The sequence below is a fragment of the Sminthopsis crassicaudata genome, chromosome 4, assembly GCF_048593235.1.
Source record: "Sminthopsis crassicaudata isolate SCR6 chromosome 4, ASM4859323v1, whole genome shotgun sequence".
Classification (NCBI taxonomy): domain Eukaryota; kingdom Metazoa; phylum Chordata; class Mammalia; order Dasyuromorphia; family Dasyuridae; genus Sminthopsis; species Sminthopsis crassicaudata.
Window position 1 is genome coordinate 455472318 of NC_133620.1, and position 21847 is coordinate 455494164.

General features: G+C 40.0%; 1 protein-coding gene across 2 annotated transcripts in view; it reads right to left on the reverse strand.

Annotated features, from left to right (window-relative positions):
- SMG6 (SMG6 nonsense mediated mRNA decay factor) overlaps positions 1-21847 on the reverse strand; it is a 180157-nt gene that overhangs the window by 58660 nt on the left and 99650 nt on the right. For both annotated transcript variants that reach the window (XM_074263872.1, XM_074263871.1), the window contains exon 13: positions 17541-17742. In XM_074263872.1, the coding sequence (XP_074119973.1) occupies positions 17541-17742 (202 nt within the window). The remainder of the gene's footprint in view (positions 1-17540; positions 17743-21847) is intronic.

Sequence of the window (21847 nt, forward strand, 5' to 3'; positions counted from 1 at the left end):
ACACTGTCTTTCTTCATTTGAGAACACAAATGCAAAAGGAAAAAAGAAAGAGAAGAGAGTCTAGTCCAGAAGAAAAGTGAGCTCCTGAAAAAAAGGAAAGTCCCTGTGTTGGCTGCTCTGGGGCTCCCGTGTTGTGCAACCCCGAGTACCCCAATGAGCCCAACATGGAAGGCTTAGGCTGAGCCATTGAGTTGCTCAACCCTCACTAATTGCACAATTTCAGCCTGTCGCGGAGTTGTTACTGCACATATGTAAACCACGTTTTTCACTGTGTTACCACTCTGGAATTAAGAGGTTGTTTTGTATGTGTTGGGGGAAAAACACCAAAACACTTACCAGGATCTTCTGCTTGGTCAGCATTTGCTATTAGTGAAGTCTGAAGGCCTGTGTCTGGACAACCCTGAGTCAGGGATACAGAGTCTAATTGATTCCCAGGCGCATATATTCTCTTACACCAATTGTAATGACATAGGACACTGCCCAAACTCTCCATGACAATTCAGCTTTGCACTACCATCCAGTCCATACAATTTTCATTTCTAATACTACATTTTGGGGACAAATTTGAGGACCTCATGGTTTGGAACCATGGTGGGGGAAGGTTGGGGGAAGAAGGGATCATGACCCTGGGCAAATAAGGTTCTGTGACCCCTCTTCCCTTTTTTAATAATTGGGTGAAACAATGTTAAAATAAGCATCACGTGAACTTTAGGGCATACATGAAAAGGGTTAGTTATGGTGTCTTGGGGGTGACCGTTTTGAGGTTTGAGTTTCATACAGCTACCTCTTTTTCCCCAAGGATCTCATCCCTTGAGTCACTGTCAAAACATATTCCTTGAGTCCAGGACAAGTGATTTTACTCATTTTACCTTAGAAGTAACTTTATCATGACTACATTCATTCTGGGCACACTGAGACAAGGTACTCAAGTGTTTATTAAGTTTCACAAGAATATTCCCTAGAAACTAGAAGGCGTTACTGCAGAAAGGAGAGTAGAGAACTTTTAAATGAAGCATTCAGCAGTCTTTGAATCCAGAATATTCTGGGATCTAGAGAGAAAGGAGGAGCAGGTAATGAAACCCAGATACATTTCTCTTATGTACAATCTCTCATATCCTGATTTGTTCTCCCATTCTTTCTCGTTTTTTAAAGACTCAACTTAAATAACAAATAAAACAAGCACATCCACACACAAAACAGAACAGAAAAAAAGGACTGGTTACTTATGCAGTTGCAAACCTGTACCACCTCTAAATTGCTTCTCTAAGTATACAACACATAAAATGTTATTTTCAAAGCTATTCTGCTTCTCTTTCCTACTGACTTTACTCTGTGAATTTTGAAAATGTCTGCAAACCCCATTTTGGTAACCCTATCAATTCTTTCCTCAACCAAAAAGAAAGTACTTGTGTCAAATATGCAAAGCAAAAGCAAAACTAACCAAAACAAAATTTTGTCAAGACCATAGCTAAAAATACAGCTCATTCTGCACTTTGAAGTAAAGCGCCTTTATTTATTTATTTATTTATTTTTTTTAACTAGTTCTCTGGAAGAGTGGTAGATAATGTATAAATTATTCTCAAAGTTGTACTCATTTCATTCTGCATCAGCTCATTTAAGTCCTGCAGGTTTGCTGAAACAATACTACTCATTATTTCTTACGGAATGATAATATATTTCATTACAGACATGCCCCATAATTTGTTCATTCCCCAATTGAACACCTTAATTTCCAGTTATTTGTCATTACAAAAAGAGCTGCTCTATTTTTGTACATATAGAATCATTACTTCTATCTTTGATTTTTTGGGGGCCTAGGCCTACTGGTGGAACTGACGGGTCAAAGACTATGAAGAATTTTATAATTTTTTTTTTTTTTGAGTAAAATTCCAAAATGCTTTTCTTAATGGCTAGACCAATTTGCAATTCCACCAACAGTGCAGCATTACTATGCCTGTTTTTCCTCAGCCCCTCCAACAATTTATAATTTTTTTTTGGTCATATCTGATGGGCAAAAAGTAGTCTCCGGGTTTTTTTAGTTTGCTTCTCTCTACTTATTAGTAATTTGGAACATTTTTCATATGACTATTGATAGCTTGGATTTCTTCCCTTGAGAAATACAATATTCTTTGCCTATTTATAAATGGGGATGGTTTTCATTCACATATATCTGAATATGTTCCTTTGATATATTGAATGTCAGATTTTTATCAGTAAAACTTGCTACAATGGCTTCTCCCCCGCCACCCCCATTATGTGTTTCCTCTTTAATTAGTAGTTTTATTCTACTGATTTAATGAATATAAAAAGAATATTTCAATATTTTTAGAATAGAAGAAAATGATTCCTTATAGAGATTTAAATCTCTATCACAAATAGCTTGCTTGTTAGAAAAGTACTAAGTTAAACATCTTACTTTCAAAGCTTTCCTGATGGTCTGTGTTTCCCTTTGAACTTCCTTTAGGTCTCATGTGCATTTTAAACAATGTTTCAATGACTTCCTTTCCTTTTTCCTTTACTTTCCCTTCTTTCTTATCACAAGTTCTCATCTTTCCTCACAAGCTCTCTTCTTCCATGACCCCAATAAGGAAATATAATTCTTGTAAAATTTAAAATTACTCACACAAAACAAATATGTATATATTTGCTTTGTCTCTCTGTCTTTATAAATAATTTTCTCTGAGTCCATCTGAGTACCTCTGTCAGGAGGTAGAAAGCATATTTCCTTTGTACTCAGTCCATTGGGGTCTAATTTTAACTAATTTTGTTGTGCCAAAGTTTTTCACTTTTATTTAATGAAAATTGTCTATTTTACCTTCTGTATCCTGTCTATTCCTTTTTTGTTTATGAACTCTTTTATTAGCCATACCTACGATAAGTAATTCCCTTTTTGCTCCTCTAATTTGTATATGTATCTAAGTCATGCATTTATTTTGAATTTACCTGGTGTACAGTATGGTTCTAACCCTAATTTCTGCCACCCTTTTTCAGCTTTTCCAGAAGTTTCTCTCAAAAAGTGAGGTCCTAGAAATATTAAAAGCCTTCTTTTTCAGGTCACGATGAAATAAAAATTATGTGTAATAGTCATGGATAAATAGTTAATTGGAACCAAATAATCTAATCCTAAAAAATGAGTGGATCCAACAATAAATCATAGAAACAATCAATAAATAAGAGAAGAAAAAGAGATTAAAGGAATTAGAGTAGGTAATGAGGAAACCAAATTATTATATACTTCAACAATACCATATGATGATCAATTCTGATGGACGAAGCCCTCTTCAACAGTGAGATAACTAAATCAGTTCCAATAGAGCAGTAAAGAACTGAACCAGCTACACCCAGCAAAAGAACTCTGGGAGATGACTATGAACCACTACATAAAATTCCCAATCCCTCTATTTTTGTCCGCCTGCATTTTTTATTTCCTTCACAGGTTAATTGTACACTATTTCAAAGTCCAATTCTTCTTGTGCAGCAAAATAACCGTATGGGGATATGTATACATATATTGTATTTAACATATATTTTAATATATTTAACATGTATTGGTCTACCTGCCATCTGGGGGAGGGGCGGGGGGAAGGAGGGGAAAAATTGGAACAAAAGGTTTTGCAAGGGTCGATGTTGGAAAAATTACCCATAAATATGTTTTGTAAATAAAAAGCTTTAATTAAAAAAAAAAAAGAAAGAAAAAAAGGAACAATCAATAATTTCATCCAAGAGAATGATAATAATGACAGAACATATCAAAACTTATGGGATGCAGTTCTTAGGAGAAATTTTATATCTCAATATACTTACATGAATAAAATAGAAAAAGATCAATGAATTGAGTATGCAATTAAAAATGCTAGAAAAGAATAAAAAGCCCCCAATTAAATACTAAATTAGAAATTCTGACAATCAAAGGAGAAATTAATAAAATTGAACTAATAAATAAAACTAAGAGTTTGTTTTATGAAAAAAAAATCCAACAAAATAAATAAACCTTGGTTATTTTGATTAGAAAAAGTTAAGGAAAAAGAACAAATTACCAGTATTCAAAAATGAAAAGAGTGAACTTAGAATCAATGAAGAAGAAATTAAAGCAATAATTAAGAGCTATTTTGGCCAATCTAAGGTGAAATGGATGAATATTTACAAAAATGTAGACTGCCCAGATTAAAAGAGGAGGAAATAAAATACTTAAATAGTCCCATTTTAGAAAAAGAAATTGAACAAGTCATCAATGAGGTCCCTGAGAAAAAGCTCCAGGGCCAGATGGATTTACAAAGGGAATTTTATCAAACCTTTAAAGAACAATTAATTCCTTCCCCTCATCCTCTATACTACTAAGCCAATTCCAACCTCAATACATTCTACAAAACATAAACAGCAAAATTGTCAGCCCATACACAATTTAGTTACTCCAATAGTACCTGTCTTGAATATCTGATCACCTAAGTATTGACTTATTAGCACATTAATTTGAACACTCAAGACACTCATAATAGCCCTTTCCCCAATTAAAATTTGAAAAAAGTGCTAATATACCTTTTTTTTTTAAATATACATTGCTTTATTAATCATATTAGGAGAGAAAAATCTGAGCAAAAAGAAAAAAACACAGAAAAGATAAAAAAAAAAAAAAAAAGAAAAAAGAAGTGAACTTAGTATATATTGATTTACATTGAGTCCCCTTAGTTCTTTTTCTAGATGCATTTTCTGTTCAAAGTCTATTGGCATTGCTTTGGATCATGAAATTACTGAGAAGAACCAAGTCTTTCATAATTGATCATCAACAAATGTAATGGGAATAAGTTTCAGTAAGATCAGGGTGAAACAAGGTTGCCCATTTTTACCACTATTAATCAACATTATACTAGAAATGTTAGCTTTCGCAATGAGAAAAGAAAAAAGAAATTGAAGGAGTTAGTGTAAGTAATGTGGAAACAAAATTATCACTCTCTGCAGATGATATGATACTACATTTAGGAAATCCTAAAGAATTAACTAAAAATTACTAGAAAAAATGAACAACTTTAGCAAAGTTGCAGGATATAAAATAAACCCACACAAATCATCAGCATTTCTATGTGTTACCAAGAAAGCCACGTGGCAAGAAGCAGAAATCCCATTTAAAATAACTGTAGACAAAACCAGGAACTATAAGAACACAGTTACAAAACATTTTTCACACAAATAAAGTTAGATCTAAACAACTGGAAAAAATATCAACTGCTCATGGGAAGGCTGAGCTAAAATAATAAAAATGATAATTCTACCTAAATTATTCAACTTATTCAGTGCCATACAAATCAAACTGCCAAAAAGTTACTTTACAGAGCCAGAAAAAAATAACAACAAAATTCATCTGGAAGAACAAAAGGCCAAGAATATCAAGGGAATTATTGGGGAAAAAATGCAAAGGAAGACAGACTAGCAGTACCAGATTATAAATCGGCAGCAATCAAAACCATTTGGAACTGGCTGAGAAATAGAATAGGGGATCAGTGGAATAGGTTAGATACACAAGATAGGATTAGTGGAATAGATTAGATATACAAGACAAAATAATCAATAATTACAGTACCCTAGAGTTTGATAAATCCAGACTCCAGCTTCTGGATTAAGAACTCAGTATTTGACAAAAATAGTTAGGAAAATTAGAAAATAGTATGACAGAAGCTAGGCACTGATTAACATCTAACCCTCTATAACAACATAAAGTTGAAATGAGTTCATGATTTAGACATAAAGGATGATATTAAAGCAAATTAGTAAAGCAAGGATTAGTCTACCTCTCAGATCTGTGGAGAAGGAAGAAATTCATGGCCAAAGAAGAACATTATGGAATGCAAAATGGATAATTTTGATTACATTGAATTTGATTACAAATTCAATGTAGCCAAGATTAGAAGGAAAGGAGAAAGCTGCAAAAATTTTTTTTACAGTGTTTCTGATAAAGATTTCATTTCTAAAATAGAGAATTGATTCAAATTTATAAGAAAACAAGTCATTCTTCAATTGATAAATGATCAAAGGATATGAAGTCAATTTTCAGATAAAGAAATTAAAGTCATTTCTAATCATATGAAAAAAGCTCTAAATCACTACTGATTAGAGAAATGCAAATCATTGTTGGTGGAGTTGTGAAGTGATCCAACCATTCTGGAGAGCAATTTGGAACTGTGCCCAAAGGGGCTATAAAACTGTACATATTCTTTGACCTAACAGTACCATTACTAGCTCTATATCCCAAGGAAATCATAAAGAAGGGAAAAGGAACCACATGTGTAAAAATATTTGCAGCAGAGGCAAAGATTTGGAAATTGAGATGGATGTCCATTATCTGGGAAATGGCTGAACAACTTGTGGTATATGAAGGCAATGGAATATTATTGTTCTATAAGAAATGATGAGCAGACTGATTTCAGAAAAGTCTACAAAGAATTACATGAACTGATGCTGAGTGGAGTGAGCAGAACCAGAAAAATATTGTACACAGTAACAAGATCATGTGATGATCAACTATGACAGACTTAACTCTTCTTAACAAAATAAAGTGGTTCAAGACAATTCCAATAGACTTAGAAAATGCCAATGACATCCACAGAGATAACTATGGAGACTGAATATGTATCAAAGCATAGTATTTTCACCTTTTTGTTTTTTTTCTTCCTTGTGATTTTTATCTCACTTTGGTCTGATTTTCTTTGAACAAAATATGACAAATATGGAAATATGTTTAAAACAATTGCACATATTGATAAAAGTGCTTGCTATCTTGGGAAGGGTGGAGGTAAGGAAGGGAGGGAGGAAAAATTTAGAACAAAAAGTCTGACAAAAATGAATGTTGAAAACTATTCCTGACATCTATTTAGAAAAATAAAATGCTACTGAAAAAGAAAAAAAGTTAAGACCCCTGTCCTAAATGTTGGGGTTGTTGGGTTTACTGGTTTTTATGTTCTTATGTTTGTTTGCTTCTGTATATTATGGATTTAGTTTGTTTCACTGATGAAATTCTCTACATTTAACCACTAACCAAATAGTTTTGATGATTACTGCTTTGTAGTTTAGTTTGTGATCTGGAATTACTAGACCAACTTCCTCTCTAATTTTTTTCTCATAATTTTCCTTGAGATTTTTCATCTTTGGTTCTTCCAGATAAATTGTTAGATTCATCTGGTAATAAGGTAATTCCAGATGAACAACCTTAGATAGTATTGTCATTTTTATTAAAGTGGCATAACCCAAGCACAAGCAATTAATGTGTATTTCTGTATCAAGTTGTATAGATATAATGATAAGAGTTCCTATATGGGCCTTAGCAGGTAGACTCTCAAATTCTCCTTTCATTCTGAGGTAAGCATTCTCAGAGATCTTCCTTCCAAAACAAGATCAAAGATCCCAAACTTTTTGAGATACCAAGAGCTCTATGAAAATGAAGAAAGCATCAAAGGTATTGTAGAGGAGCTAGGGGTCCTTGCTCAATAGATAGCACAGTTAAATATATGTATGATATATAGAGTCCCTGACAAGTGAGAAGTAGAGACTTTGAGCAGGTAAATTAAAAGAGACAAAGTGAGAAAAACTAGGTACTACCTGATTTCACATCTTTAGTTTGAATACATTATAACCTATCAGCTAAGATGTGTCATAGCAATATCTTTCATAGAATCTCAGGTATAGGAGAAAGAACACAGGCTTTGGAGTCACAGGACCAGAGTTTAAATCCCACCTCTGCTGCTTTCTTCCTATATTCAACACATCACTTTAACATCCCTGGGTATCGCATTTTACTCAGCTGTAAAATGAGGGGATTGTACTAGATGGCCTCTTTGGTCATTAATTGCTCTAAATCTATTATTCCATGGTTAATTCACATCAAGAAACTTGTCCTAAGCAAAGAGACAGCATTTTTTAAAAATTAGCTCAACATCTAGAAGGAGTAAAAAGAAGAGCTTTCATCACTTAAAAAGTATAAACATTAAAAATATTTGTTAAACAGAGACTGTAATTTCTGAGGAGTAGGAGTTGTAGAGGATAGCAGGTGCAGGAACAAGAGAAGTGTGGTGCTAGTCCAAGAAAAGGTTTTCTTCTCATCTTTTATAACAGAGAGTTATACTGTCTTTTGCCTCTTTAAGGTGGCTAGTTGCCCAATGCCTCATAATCATGTCATGAGTTCGAAAATTCACCAGGAAAAACAAAAAAAAAGGAAAAGGAGATTCTGAACATGTGGCTCAGCTTGTACCCACATGGACTAAGAACAAACAACCTAGAAAAAGATTGACCGATTTCAAGGAAGGAATAGGCCTAAAAAAGAATTAGGGGAAGAAGTTCATTGATAGCAAGGCAGTACAGTAGGAAATATGCTCTCACTGGCTTCTAAAGAAAGCAAAAACCCTACTTCTTCCTGCTTTAGGAAAAAAACAACTTTCCATTCATTCTAATATCATCAGTTAGAAGTTGTCTTATAATCACTGACATCAAGAACTGAAAAGCCAGTAGCCTCAGTAATCTGTGACGTCCTCTTTCCCTTACCATAACAAATAACCATGTCCTCAGCCAATGTTTCTTTCCAGTGTTTCACACTCTTGTCAATAGAAAAAAATGAGATATTCCAAGGCCCAGAAGCAGAAAAGAGAGCAGCACATAGGAGCAAAATTTAACATATCACACATTGACTGACTTTGTTCTTTTACTACATTATTTAGGGGAGACAGGTAATGTGCTGGGGGCTGGTACATCATGGATCAGATCAGCCAAACACAATAGAAATAAGCTTGGGAAGCCCACAGAGCCTGGGTATTTGGACTGTTAAGGCCTGGTTCTTTATCTTCTTGTCTCTTGATCATCCTAAGTGGGGATATATTTACAGGTTTCTATGCTGGTCTATAATCAAGCTCCATGTTACTCTAGATCTCAAACATAATGAACTCCAGAATTGGGACAGTAAGTAAAGATAAAATGCTATTCCAAAATCATCTGAGACCTATGTGAATTATATACGGACAGAAACTAATAGAACAAATAAGGCTCCTCTTCTCCATTTCTCTAAAACCAAATCTCGTCCCTTATCATTATTCTAAGATAAGGACAATAACCTCCTGTCTTTTACTCACCTTGCATCTCACTGTCAAATTTACTTTTCTTGAAGACTGCCTTCATTCAAGAACTAAAAATCATAGAACACTTGAGGTGCAAAGGCCTTTAGAGGCCATCTCATTCAATCCCTTCCTTTTGCAAATGAAAATAAGGGAAGTGATTGATTTAAGATTGTACAGTGAGTCACAGTATGCCAGAGTTCTGGCTTGAATCCAATCCAACCTCCTGACTCCCAGCTGTATTCTTTTCACTAAACACACCTCTTCCTCTGTCACTTATTTGCTCAAAACTCTGCTGACACCTTCCTGCCTAAGAATAAAAGTTCTTCAAGATTGTCCTTAAAGGCTCTTCGAAGAATGGCCTAAAATTACATTTTTAATATGACCTTTCATTAATCCTAACATTCCCCTTTACTCTCCACAGGCTGATTTATTCACCCCACAAACACATCTTAAGAATTCCTTCCCTCCATGCTTTTGTTCATATGATAGCCTGAACATGGGATGCCCTTTCTCTTTGCCTGTCCAAAACTTATCCATCAACGAGGCCCAGATCACTCCCATGGAGTCTTCTGTCCACTCTTTAACTGAGAGAGATTTCTATCTATTCTGAACATCTCCTATTCATAAACATAATCACAGATTGTTTCATGCACTTTAGGTTTCCTATCTGTCTACCTAGCATCTTCTTTGAGGGCAGGGATAATATTTACTATATCTTTCTTACCCTCCTCGTGCTCTAAGTCCAGTAAAAGCTCCTTTTAGGAATCTACTTTATGAATGAATAGAATAATGTTAGAAGCAAAGCAAGCCATCTCAGTGCCAAATCTTAGGTACCTGAGAAAAAAGGTTGCACAGAAATCCCATTACTGCATGGTAATGATCATGGACCCTTCTCCTTCTCTGTGTGTCTTCTTAAAATTCCAAATTCAAAGAGCATAAATTGTTGGAGGCTAAATGCACATGCCAATTTTCTCGATAAAATGCTCACACCAATATTTCTAGTCAAGGAGTCTTGGTGACTGGGGAGTCCCTGTGTCACTACTCTTTTTTCCCCCCTGTTTGGGAGATTCTCCCCCCCCCCATTGAAACATTTTATTTTCAAAACATATGCAAGGATAATTTTTCAATACTGACCCTTCCAAAACCTTGTGTTCTAGTTATCCCCCCATTCTCCTCACCCCTTCCCCTAGTAATTCAATATATGTTAAACATGGTAAAAATATATGTAAGTCGAATATAGGCACAGATATTTACATAATTATCTTGCTGCACAAGAAAAATCTGATCAAAAAGGAAGAATGAGAAAGAAAATAAAATTCAAGCAAACAACCACAAAAAAGCGAAAATGCTATTTTATGATCTACATTTGGTTCCCACAGACCTCTCTCTGAGTAAAGATGGCTCTCTTCATCATAAGATCATTGGAACTGGCCTAAATCGTCTCACTGTTGAGAAGAGTCACATCCATCAGAATCGATCATTGTATAATCTTGCTATTGTCCTGTAAAATGATCTCCTGATTCTGCTCACTTCCCTCAGCATCAGTTCATGTAAGTCTCCCAGGCCTTTCTGAAACCACCCTGCTGGTCATTTCTTACAGAACAATAATATTCCATAACATTCATATAACACAATTTATTCAGCCATTCCCCAATTGATGGGCATCCATTCAGTTTACAGTTTCTTGCCTTTATAAAAAGGGCTGCCACAAACATTTCTGCACTTGTGGGAGCCTTTCCTTCCTTTAAAATCTCTTTGGGATATAAGCCCACTAGAAACACTGCTGGGACAAAGAGTATGCACAGTTTGATAGCCCTTTGGGCCAAGTTGCTCTCCAGAATAGATGGATAAGTTCACAATTCCACTAACAATGCATTAGTATCCCAGTTTTCCCACATCCCCTCCAACATTCATTATTCTCTTTTCCTGCCAATCTGAGAGGTGTTTAGTGCTATCTCAGAGTTGTCTTAATTTGTATTTCTCTGATCAATTCACTATTCTTTTTCTAAGAGTACCAGGAGTACGTGTGGTTGATTACCTTTATCCCAGGATGCTCCAGCAATTCCTTAAGCCTAGGAAAGGCCTCGAGGTTGAGGTCTATGCACCCTCTATGACTACAACTACCAAAAAAACAAAAACACAACTAAAACTATTTAGGTGATCAAAAAAGATCAAATGTATCATTTTAATGATATCAAACAGGAAAGTTTTTGTATAAAGTATCTCTGAGAAGGGTCTAGTAACTGAAATATATAGGAAGTTAACAAACAAATTCATAAGACTAAAGATCTCTTCCTCAATCAGAAATGGTCAAAGGATATGAACAAAGAGGTCTCAAAGGCAGAAGTAGAAACTCTTGGCAAATAGGTAAAATATGGTTTCAAATTTCTATAAGAGAAATACATTCAAACCCTACCAAATTGTACACACCCTCTGATCTAGCAGTGTCACTACTAAGTCTGTATCCCACAGAGATCATAAAAAAGGTAAATGACCCACATGTGCAAAAAAAAGTTTGTGACAGCCCTTTTTGTATTTGCAAGGAAGTGGAAATTGAGTGGGTGCCCATCAGATGGGGAATGGCTGAGTAAGTTATGGGATATGAATGTTATGGAATATTATTGTTCTATAGAAAATGATTAGGAGGATGATTTCAGAGAACCCTGGAGAAACTTATATGATCTGATGCTGAATGAGGTGAGTAGAACCAAGAGAACACTGTACACAGCAACAAGATTATGTTTCTCTTTTGGACATGGCTCTTTTCAGCAATGAGGTGATTCAGGACAATTCCAATAAACTTGGGATGGAGAGAGCTATCTGCATCAAAAGAGAGCAGTATGAGGACTAAGTGTGGATAACAAGTATTTTCTTTTTCTTTTTTTTTTTTTTTTTGGTTGCTGTTTGCTTTTTGTTTTCTTTCTCATTTTTTCCCCTTTTTGATCTGATTTTTCTTGTGAAGCATGTTAAATGTGGAAATATGTATGGAAGAACTCTGCATGTTTAACCTATATTGGATTACTTGCCATCTAGGGGAAGGGTAGAGGGGAAAGGAGGAAGAAAATAATTTGGAACATAAGGTTTTGCAGGGTGAATGTTGAAAACTATCTCTGCATATGTTTTGAAAATAGAAAGCATTCAAACCAACTCTTGATTTTTCACCTCACATAGAGTAAGCTGACAGAGATGACAAAAGATGGAAACATTTAATGTCTCTGGAGTTTCCAAAAGATGGGCACAACAATATATTGTTTGGGGAAACTGTGAATTGGTCTAACAATTCTACCAAGCAATTTGGAATGGTGCTTACAATGGAGCCAAAATGCCTATATCCTTTAACTCAGAAATCCTACTGCCAAGCCTATATACTTTGTGGTAAAAAGGACCTGATGAAAGTAGAGGCAGGACAGCAGACCAGAAGGAGGTGGTATAACCCAGCTCTCCCCTCCAAATGCTTCCAAACGGATATAGAAAACGCCCGAAGAAAAATCCCAACAGGGCTATCCAAGACAACATTCCAGTGAGGGGTTCTTCCAGCACCAGGTTAGCACTAGGAGAAAGGGTCTGTGGACCACAGAGATAAGGTCTGGCCAGGAGCACATGGAAAAGCACCACAGGGTAGGAAAAATTGTGCATTGGGGCATGAGATGGAATCAGAGCCACAAGGGGAACATCTGCCAACTGGCATCTCTGTTAGTCATGATTTGGTTCCAGGTCCCAGATCCAGGACACCCTGAGGAGGAGACTGGGGGAAAGGAGCAGGAGCAGGCCTCTAGGCAATATAACAATAGAGGAGTTAAGTTCAGGAAAAAACAGCAGCGTTGTGGCTTGAACCCAGGAATGGACTGGGGTCAAAGTTCAAGCTTCTAGACCTATATGAATCCTTTCAAGGAATAATCAGGGCAGGCTTCCCAGGCCAAAAGGGAGCTTGTGGTTCTGTCACTCTGAATCAGCATCTGTGCTGTGCTGTGCTGATTCAGCACAACTTTGCAGCTAGTTGAGAGTGATGACTTTAACAGCATCTATTATTGATCAGACCCAGACCCAGACCCAGATTAGAATCCTGCAGAATTCAGACTAGGGTCTGAATTAAGACTCTGCCAGGACCAGACCATTCTGGGAGCACTAAAAACTTACATGTTATTTAACATGTATTGGTCAACCTGCCATTGGGGGGAATGGGTGGAGGGACGGAGGGGAAAAGTTGGAACAAAAAGTTTTGCAATTGTCAATGCTGAAAAATTGCCCGTGCATATATCTTGTAAATAAAAAGCTATAATAAAAAAAAAAAAAAAAAAAGAAAACTTACATGTTCCCAGCCTGAGCTGTTCCTCATGGTCTAGAGTAACATTACTCAATATCCCAAGAAAGCAACAAGACTAGGCCAAATCTTCTCTCTAGAAGTGCACAGAGCTCAGCCCTAACATCAAGTCCACAGGAAGAAGGCTGGGAGGATAAACAATCAAAAGTAGAATTCTACCATAAAAAGTTCTTAGGGTGACAAGGTTGCTTAAGACATTCACCCTGGAGAAAACAAAATCTATAGAACATCTACAGACAAACTCAAAGTAAAACACTCCTTGGATTCAACTAGAATTCCTGGAAGAGCTAAAACAAGAAGCTAAAAAATAAGTTTTAAATGTCTTTATAAATTAAATGGGAGGGCTAGAGGAGAAAAAACTGGAAAGCAAACAAGAGTTAAGAAAAAATAATTAGAAATGGAATCAACCTTGCCCAAGCAACAAATTTTCTGAAAATTAGAATAGACCAAAGTCTTTGGCTTTCATGAGACAATAATATAAAAACAAAGTCAAAAGACTGAAAAAAAAAATGGGAGAAATATAACAGGAAAAAAAAATTTTAATCATCAGACAGTGTGAATATTATGACAAAATGAGTTTAGATAATCTATTTCAAGAAATCTGCCCCAACCTCTTGGACAAGAGGGCAAAGTAAAAAAAAGGATCTACTAGTCACTACCTAAAAGAAACTCCAAAATAAAATTTCCAAAGAAAATTATAGCCCAAATCCAAAGCTTCTAGATAAAAGAAAAATATGGAACTAAACAAGGATAATCTGTTAGCCTTTTTCTGCAGGGAGATGATATATATGTCCTCTCTCACAACATTATCGTCATTGGGGGTTAAGATGTAGTGGTCTAATGATCTTAGGAAAAGATTAAAAAGAGAAAGGGAAAGGAACATATACTGGGAAGCAGAGAAAGGAAGCTTAGGGAAATTTGTCTCACAATCAGGCTACGTTGATATTTATACAAAAAAGTGGGAATGACTGACACGAGTCTGAAATAGAGGATGGAAGAATTTATTTTCTGTCTCTGTCTTCCACACCACATACACTCCCAGCTAACTGAGTACAGAAATACATTTTATTCATTAGGGGACAATTAGAAGAAGGGTAAATGAAGGGAGGAATTAATCCTAAGTAAAACAAATTTATCAGTTTCAAAATTATCAGGGTATAAAAATATTTTTGATGTTTTTGAAGTGGAAAAGAAGAGGAATCTGTAAAGATGTCCATCAATCAGAGATGGGTTGGACAAGTTCAGTATATGAATGTTGATAGAATACTATTGCGCTGATGAAAGGGATAGTTTCAAAAGAACTTGGTAGACTTCTATGAACAGATACAAGGTGACATGGGGAAAAATCTATATAATGACAATATGGTAAAAAAAAAAAAATGTGAAAGAACTAGACACTCTTATCAATCAGCACAATAACCAACCCAACCACAATTCCAGATAAAACATGCATATTTTGGCTTTGGACATGAAAAACATGGAAATCTGTTGTGATTAAATACATGTTTGTAACAGTTTTGATTTTCTTTAATTCTAAATTGAGGTAGAAGGATGAAAAAGTGGATTTCTGAGGATTGAAAAATAAAATATAGCAAAGGAAATCCTTGGTTAAAAACAACAGTAACAAAAGAACTGGAAGCAAATTGATGTTCACTGAGAAATGACTACACAAATTGTCTGGAAGAACTGATACAAAACAAAGCAAAATCAGGAAACAATCTAATCTTGTCTATCTGTTCGTCCGTCCATCTGTCCATCCATCCATCCATCCATCCATCCATCTATATGAGTGTGTATACACACACACACACACACACACACACACACACACACACACACACACACACACACATGATAATGTTTATGGAAAGAACAAAACTGAACAGTGTAATTTTAATGATCAAGCTTTAGCTTGGCCCTACAGAAGAGTAGAAAAAAGGCACTTCCTTACCCTCTTTTCAGGGAGGAAGGTGAGAGATTAGAGATTATGAGGAGTTTATACATACTAACAAAACATGATCACAGGACCTGGGTTCAAATTCTGCCTCCAATGCTTCCTGTATGAGCTTAGGTAAGTCACTTAATCCCTCTGTTTCCCCCCTTGGAAAATGAGGGGTTCTCTTCCAGCTCTACAGCTGTGATTCTGTGATCAAGGTGTTTGCTGGTTCTGTAGAAATTCTTTTTTCCCCTCCCTCTTTTTCACAGATTTGCTTCAAGTCTCCATATTTAGGTTCTTGTGTGTATGGCATGCACATGCACACACAACATACACGCATTTTGTTTTTTCAAAAGTCTGTCTGTCTGTATTTCTTGGTAAAAAAGAACTCTTCCCCTCTTCTGTCTCAGATGTTTTTCTTTTCTGCTATTTTGGCTTCAAAGGGGAATTCTAGGTACTTTTGCTGGATCTCCTTTCTGTGTAGCCTTTGAATTCCAGAAGGCTTCAGAAACAAGGCCATGGGTATGGACCTTAGATATGACCCTTGATTGGCACTGAAGCCGGGGAGGCTGCTGAAGAAACCTAAGTTCAGTTTGTTCAAAGGGGAAGGCTATGGTTGGTCAGTATCTTCACCTCCCAATTCAGAAACAACAATGACCACAATGAACAATGCCTCAAAAGCATCTTCCACAGTTAAGGTCACTTCCTCATCAAGAAAAAACAAGGCAGGTTTTCACTAATCCAGGCGGTAATTATGCTATTTTTGTTCTGATTTAACTTCTTCTCTAAATGTTGTACGTCCATAGTTAGTCAAATACTCTTACTTTCTCACACATTTCTCACTACCCCTGATACAACAAGCTGGTTCAGGAAAGCAAAAGTCAGGTTATATTGTCTTTAAAAGGAACCCCAATCTAAGTTTCTTCTCTTGTAAGACACAAGGTAAGTTTTCCCACTTTCAATCTCCCACCAGTAGAATGCTTTTTGCCTGTCTCATCTTTAATTGGATGGAGGCCAATACGTTCACATCTGGGGCCTTTAAACTTGACACTAAACATGATTTTGGATGGCCAAATGGCCGTCCATTAACTTTCCACGTCCCATTTTCCATTACACCAATATCCTTCAACTCTAAGTTTCTTTAGTTTGGAGTTCTCATCATTGAACAGCGAATTAAAGGCTCCCCTGTATGCAGTTTAAGAGTTTGGAGTTTAAATTTTTGTCTCCTAATTTTTTTTTAAATTCCTTTGCCTTCACTCTACATTTTCCTGTAGCCACAACACATCCACAGTTCTATCTCAGCACATCAGGAATTTCTAAAGTATAGAAAGCATTCTCCTAAGAAGCCACTTACAGGCTCCTGCTAAAAGGTCTCTCCCCTGGGGGACACACTGTTGACAAATTCGCAAAACTGGCGACTCACATAGGAAACCCAACCCCCACCAAAGAGAATTCTTTATTCCCAGCGGGCAGGAAATCAGGATGCCTTTTAGACTATTAACTTATGTGGGGAACAGGAAGCTAGAAGCACTGCCCCACTATCCACCTGGCCAAGGACTCCCCTGATGAACCAAGGCCACGACTCCCATAGTCCCCACCGTGTCAACAGGGAATGGGGTTTGTTTTTCTATAAACAGACAGACAAGAAAAAAAATTCAGGTTAAAATGTAATTCTTAAAGGAAGGAAAATAGAAACCAGGCAGTGGGGAACGCTTCATATTCCTAAAAGCCTTTTGTAAGTTAACACATGGTGTCTGCTTCTCTCTAGTCACCTATTTATCACTCCCCTCTTTAGAGCAGGGAAGAAAGCCCTGGCTCCTTTCCTAGGGCCGAGTTTTGTGGCTGGGAGGAGGGAGGAGGAGGAGGGAGGAGGGTGCTTTAAGCATGATGCAAACCATTTGGAGCTGAGTGAGAGCACTGCCAACACAAGCTGCACTATTTAAACAAGTGAGGAAATGATCGTATATACAACATGCCAGCGAGCACACACACACACCAAAGGAAGTCGAGAGGGTTTTTTTTCATGACACAGAGTTGGATGTCAGCGGCTAAAAGGTCGATATTTTCCCTTAACACCCTTCTCAATGACTTAATCATGTTCCGTTTGCACAGAAAACTTCCCAAGAATAAAAAAGTCTGGAGAATTAAGGGGAGGGTGGGAGTGGGGGGGGATGTTTGGCCTCAAGCTGACCTTGTCCGAGGTTTTCTCCACGTAGCAGGGGTCTTGGGGGGCAGCCAGCAGGGGGACGAAGCCCGAGAGCAGTCGATCCTCTTCCAGGATGAGAAGGGTGAGGTCATCGTCCGGGTCCTTGTACAACGGTACCTCCGACTGATTCACCGCTGTCAGTATGTTACAAAAATCAGCGAGCGTCGCCCACACGTCCATGGCGACCCTGTGAAAAAGGGGGAAAGAGGAATGAGGGGCTTGGAGGTGGGATGAGCTGGAGCATTCTTCGCACCCACGGCTAGGGAGGGGACGTCTGCGAGCATGGGCATTTGCCAGGAAACCTTGCGAGGCGAGCCAGGATCCCAAGCTGAGCCCCCGGCTGCCATCGAGGGGTGTTCCCATGGACTCCAGGCTAAAATCGGTTAGGGGCGTCTTAAATCCCCATCAGAGAGGAGAAGGAATGCAGATCAGCTGTCTCCTGCAGGCCCCGTCGCCTCTGCAGACAGTGTGCCTGGGACACTCACTCAGACACTCGAGACCCGGTGCCTGAGGCAGCTCCCACAATTCCCCGCCCGGGCCCAGCCGAGTACATGCCACACGGACACGTCACCGTGGCGCCTGGCTTGCCCCCCCCCTCCCTGAACATGGAGGGCTCAGGCAGAGAATGTAAAGAGTCACGGGAGTCCTTTATAGTTCTGCAGTTTTCTTCCTCTTTCCAGGCCACAGAATTGCCCCACCAGATCACCCCTAGAAAAGACATCCAGGTATCATCTCTTTTCCAATCACTGTCAGGTTGTCTGAGGGGGTTGGGGGGCAGCGAGCCCGACATCAGGAAGAGCCAGTGCAGCCTTGTGACCCTAGCCATGTCAATGAACCTGTTTGCCTCAGTTTCTTCAACTGTAAAATGGGGATAGTAACAGCACCTCCCTTCCTTTTTTTGGTGAGGATCACATGAGATAATACTTATAAAAAACACTTAGCAGTGAGCCTGGCACACCACAGGTGCTACAACAATGGTCTTTCTTTCCTTCTCTTCCTCCCTATCATTGTCATTCTGATCCGTCCTTTCTTGGGGGATAATTATGAAATATGGCTGGCCTACTTAACTCCATAATTAAAGTCTGTAAGGATTAAATTGGATGATGTACACAGAACTTAGAACCTCATAAAGCCTCGTGCAATGTTAAATCTCATCACCCCCAGGATTATTACACGATGGACACCAGCTAGACCCAAAGAGTTCTGTCAATCAGGTTCCCAGGTCTAGCTCCAGGGCAACCGTGATGAGGGGAGGGGCTCCCTTCTCTTTCACCCATCCAATCCCTTGGCGACTGTGGCCTATATTGCGGCCCAGGTGTCCTGATCTCTAGCAGGCCACAGAGTCATATGGCCCTGAGGAGAGAGTGAGGCTGACTGACCAGCCCTCCCTTGCTTCAGTCCAATGACTGCTCCTTCTATGTCCTGGTCCTCTTCCAGAACGAAGGACAACCAACAACAATGGCCTAGACCAGAGGTCACTGCCTTGCCTGCCAGAGGCCCAGCTAAGGGAGAGATTCGGATCTCCTTGGGACGGCCAGAACCGCGGAGAGGGGTCATCGAGGAGCAGACCAGTGAGCCCGAATGCCACTCCAATAAAGGACAACGTGGCCGGCCCAAGAGGTGTGTGGCAGAGCGCAGAGAGAGTGACCGCACAAGCTGCCAGCACCAGTTTTCCCCGGGAAGCCGGGCTCACCTCAGCCCTACCCCCCATCCCCATCTCTGCTCGGCGTGGGGGCCTCAACCCCGAGCAACACCCCAAGTCTGGAGCCTCAGAGAGGGTGAGATAAAGGGCGTGTAGAGGACAAGCTGCAAGCCTCCACAGCAGCGGGCAGGACCCAAGAAGGGGGAGACTGCAGAGGGTGGGCGTGGAATATCCCGAGTGGCTCCAGGTGGACAGGACCAATGCTAGTTTATTTACTGGAATCACTGTCCTAGGAAAATGCAGTGAAATGAAACATCTTGTTTCCAAGAGCGCCCTGGGAGCCAGGGCGGACACAGCCCCATCCATCACCCACCGGCCCCCGCTCTCCCCTCACGTCCCACAGAGGTAAGCGGCCATAGGCTGTGCAGGGGCAGCAGCGCACACTGGGAAGAGGCTCGGGGAGAAGCCCCGCGCGCGAGAAGGTTTCTCTCGGCAGACACCAAGCACCAGACTCATTCACAAAGCTCCATCTTTTGGCTCAGCTGGGTTGGGCTGTCAGAAATGTTTAAATATGGAAAAAAATAAACAGTTGCAACACGTTTCTGTGCAGAGATCTGTCCGAGCTCCTTTGTGATGTAATGGGAAACACGGCGTTTGGGCTACCAGCTGTAGAATAAACAGAGCTGTGAGGGTTAAAAGGAACTGAACTTTCCACGACCCCTATCTGCAGAGAAGAAAATAATAAGAGGAATGATGCACTGCCCACAGCTCTGATAGTTTATCCTCGGGTCCTGGCTGCAGAGACAAGCACCGGATGTGATAGGGCTGATCAGGGCCGCCTCGGAGCTCAGCATTGCCCAGGGGAGCCCCTCCACCCCCTACCCCCGGGACCCCACCGAGTATCCGAGCCCACTGCCCCAGACCAGCAACACAACCCCAGGGAGCCACAGTCAGAGCAGCCCTGGGGAAAGAAACAGAAAAGACAAGAGGGGAGAAAGGAGGTGAAAAGTCTCCTCTCTGAACTTCAGGCCTTGGGGCGGCGCTGGGTGTGTACGGGCCCACGGGGAGATGGACGCGGGGCATGAGGCGTCAATCCCAGCCAGGAGAGGCAATCGAGAACCAGCCCGGGAGCTGGCCTGGTGGGAGGCCTGCATTCCCCTCTCATGCTCTAAGCCCCACCATCTTAGACCCAAGATGCAGAAATCTGCGGTACCATCTGCTTCTCATTACCATGTTCTCCTGCCCGGGGCTCAGATAAACCAAAATGGGCTCCTCCCAGGGATTACTGGCCCCCGCCTGGGACCTGTGCCCATGCCTTTCACCCATTACCGCCCACCCCGTGCCAGAACCTTCAAGCTCCCTCCTGGGCCGGGGTGGGCAGAGCTTGCCCACCAATGTCCTAGTGAGACGAGCCCAACCTGGAGCCCAAGGCCCACCAAGGCAAGAGGGCCTTTCCCTACAGGGAGGGCAGGGGCTGGGCCCTCCAAGGGCACCTGCTACTGGCGCCCCTTTCTCTCAGCCAACACTAATGAGATGACCCGGTGGTCCCCCTGCTTCTCTGTTCTCCCCACTGTCCATAGGGCTCCCACATCAGGGGCTCGCCATGCCACAGGACGGAAACGGAGTGACTACGTCCTTTAGGACCTAGCGCCGGCCTCTTGTCCCAGGCTCCTTTTCTCACATCTTTTGTCCTGTCTGATCTGGGCCACCATGACGTAGGGCCTCCCATGCTCCAGGTTGGGCAGCCATTCCCTCCTTGCTGTCAGACCCTCCGCCTTCCCCAGAATTCTGCCCTGAGAGGCCCTCTCTGAGCCTCCAGAGGTTAACTTGGTGCCCATTCACGGCTGCCATCTCCTCTCTGCATTTTGCTTCTCCAACATCACCTCCTGCACCTAAAGTCCTACTGCTGTTTGCCTCCCCAGAGTAACAAGCCAATGTTGGGTGAGTGCTGAGTGAACACTTGTATTCCCCGAATGAATCCCCTAGCTCAGATCCTCACATTTTGGAGAGAAAGGTGAGATACCTCCAGGAAGATTCAAGTTTAAGACGGACCTTGGGGCCCAGATCCTATCACCTCATCTCTCCTTGGTCCCATTTTGGGAATGGGGCACTCATTTCTTTATAAAGCAGCTTTTCCCTACTAGCATGACATTTCCAAAGTAACTCCTAAGACTCCAGGGCTTGAAAATAGTATCTGAAAAGTTCTGGGTGACACCTTCTGGACCTGGAAATCACTCATTCTCCCAGAGGCCCTCTTGATTTTCTCGACTAACTCAACTGGACTCCTGTTGGACAGCAATGGGCTGCAAGAAGTCCCTCTGTTTTTGCTCTGGTCCCAAGGGAAATCCCTAAGGAGATCCTAGGAGATCTCTCTTGACATCTACAGTTCAAGGGCAGTAGCTAATACACAAAAAGAAGCCACTCCATACAAATTATTCAGGTAGCTAGGGTAACCCATGGACAGCTATCTCAATAGGCAGAGAATTCCCACCAAACTAACTACTCATTTCTGTATCCTCTTCTGTATTTTTCACCAAAAGTCTTAAGACTGAGAAATTACACAAAAGAATGAGGGACTTTAGTACCGAGAGAGATGAAGTTACAGGCATGGGAAGAAGGGCCTCTGGACTATTTCTCTAAAGAGGATTTG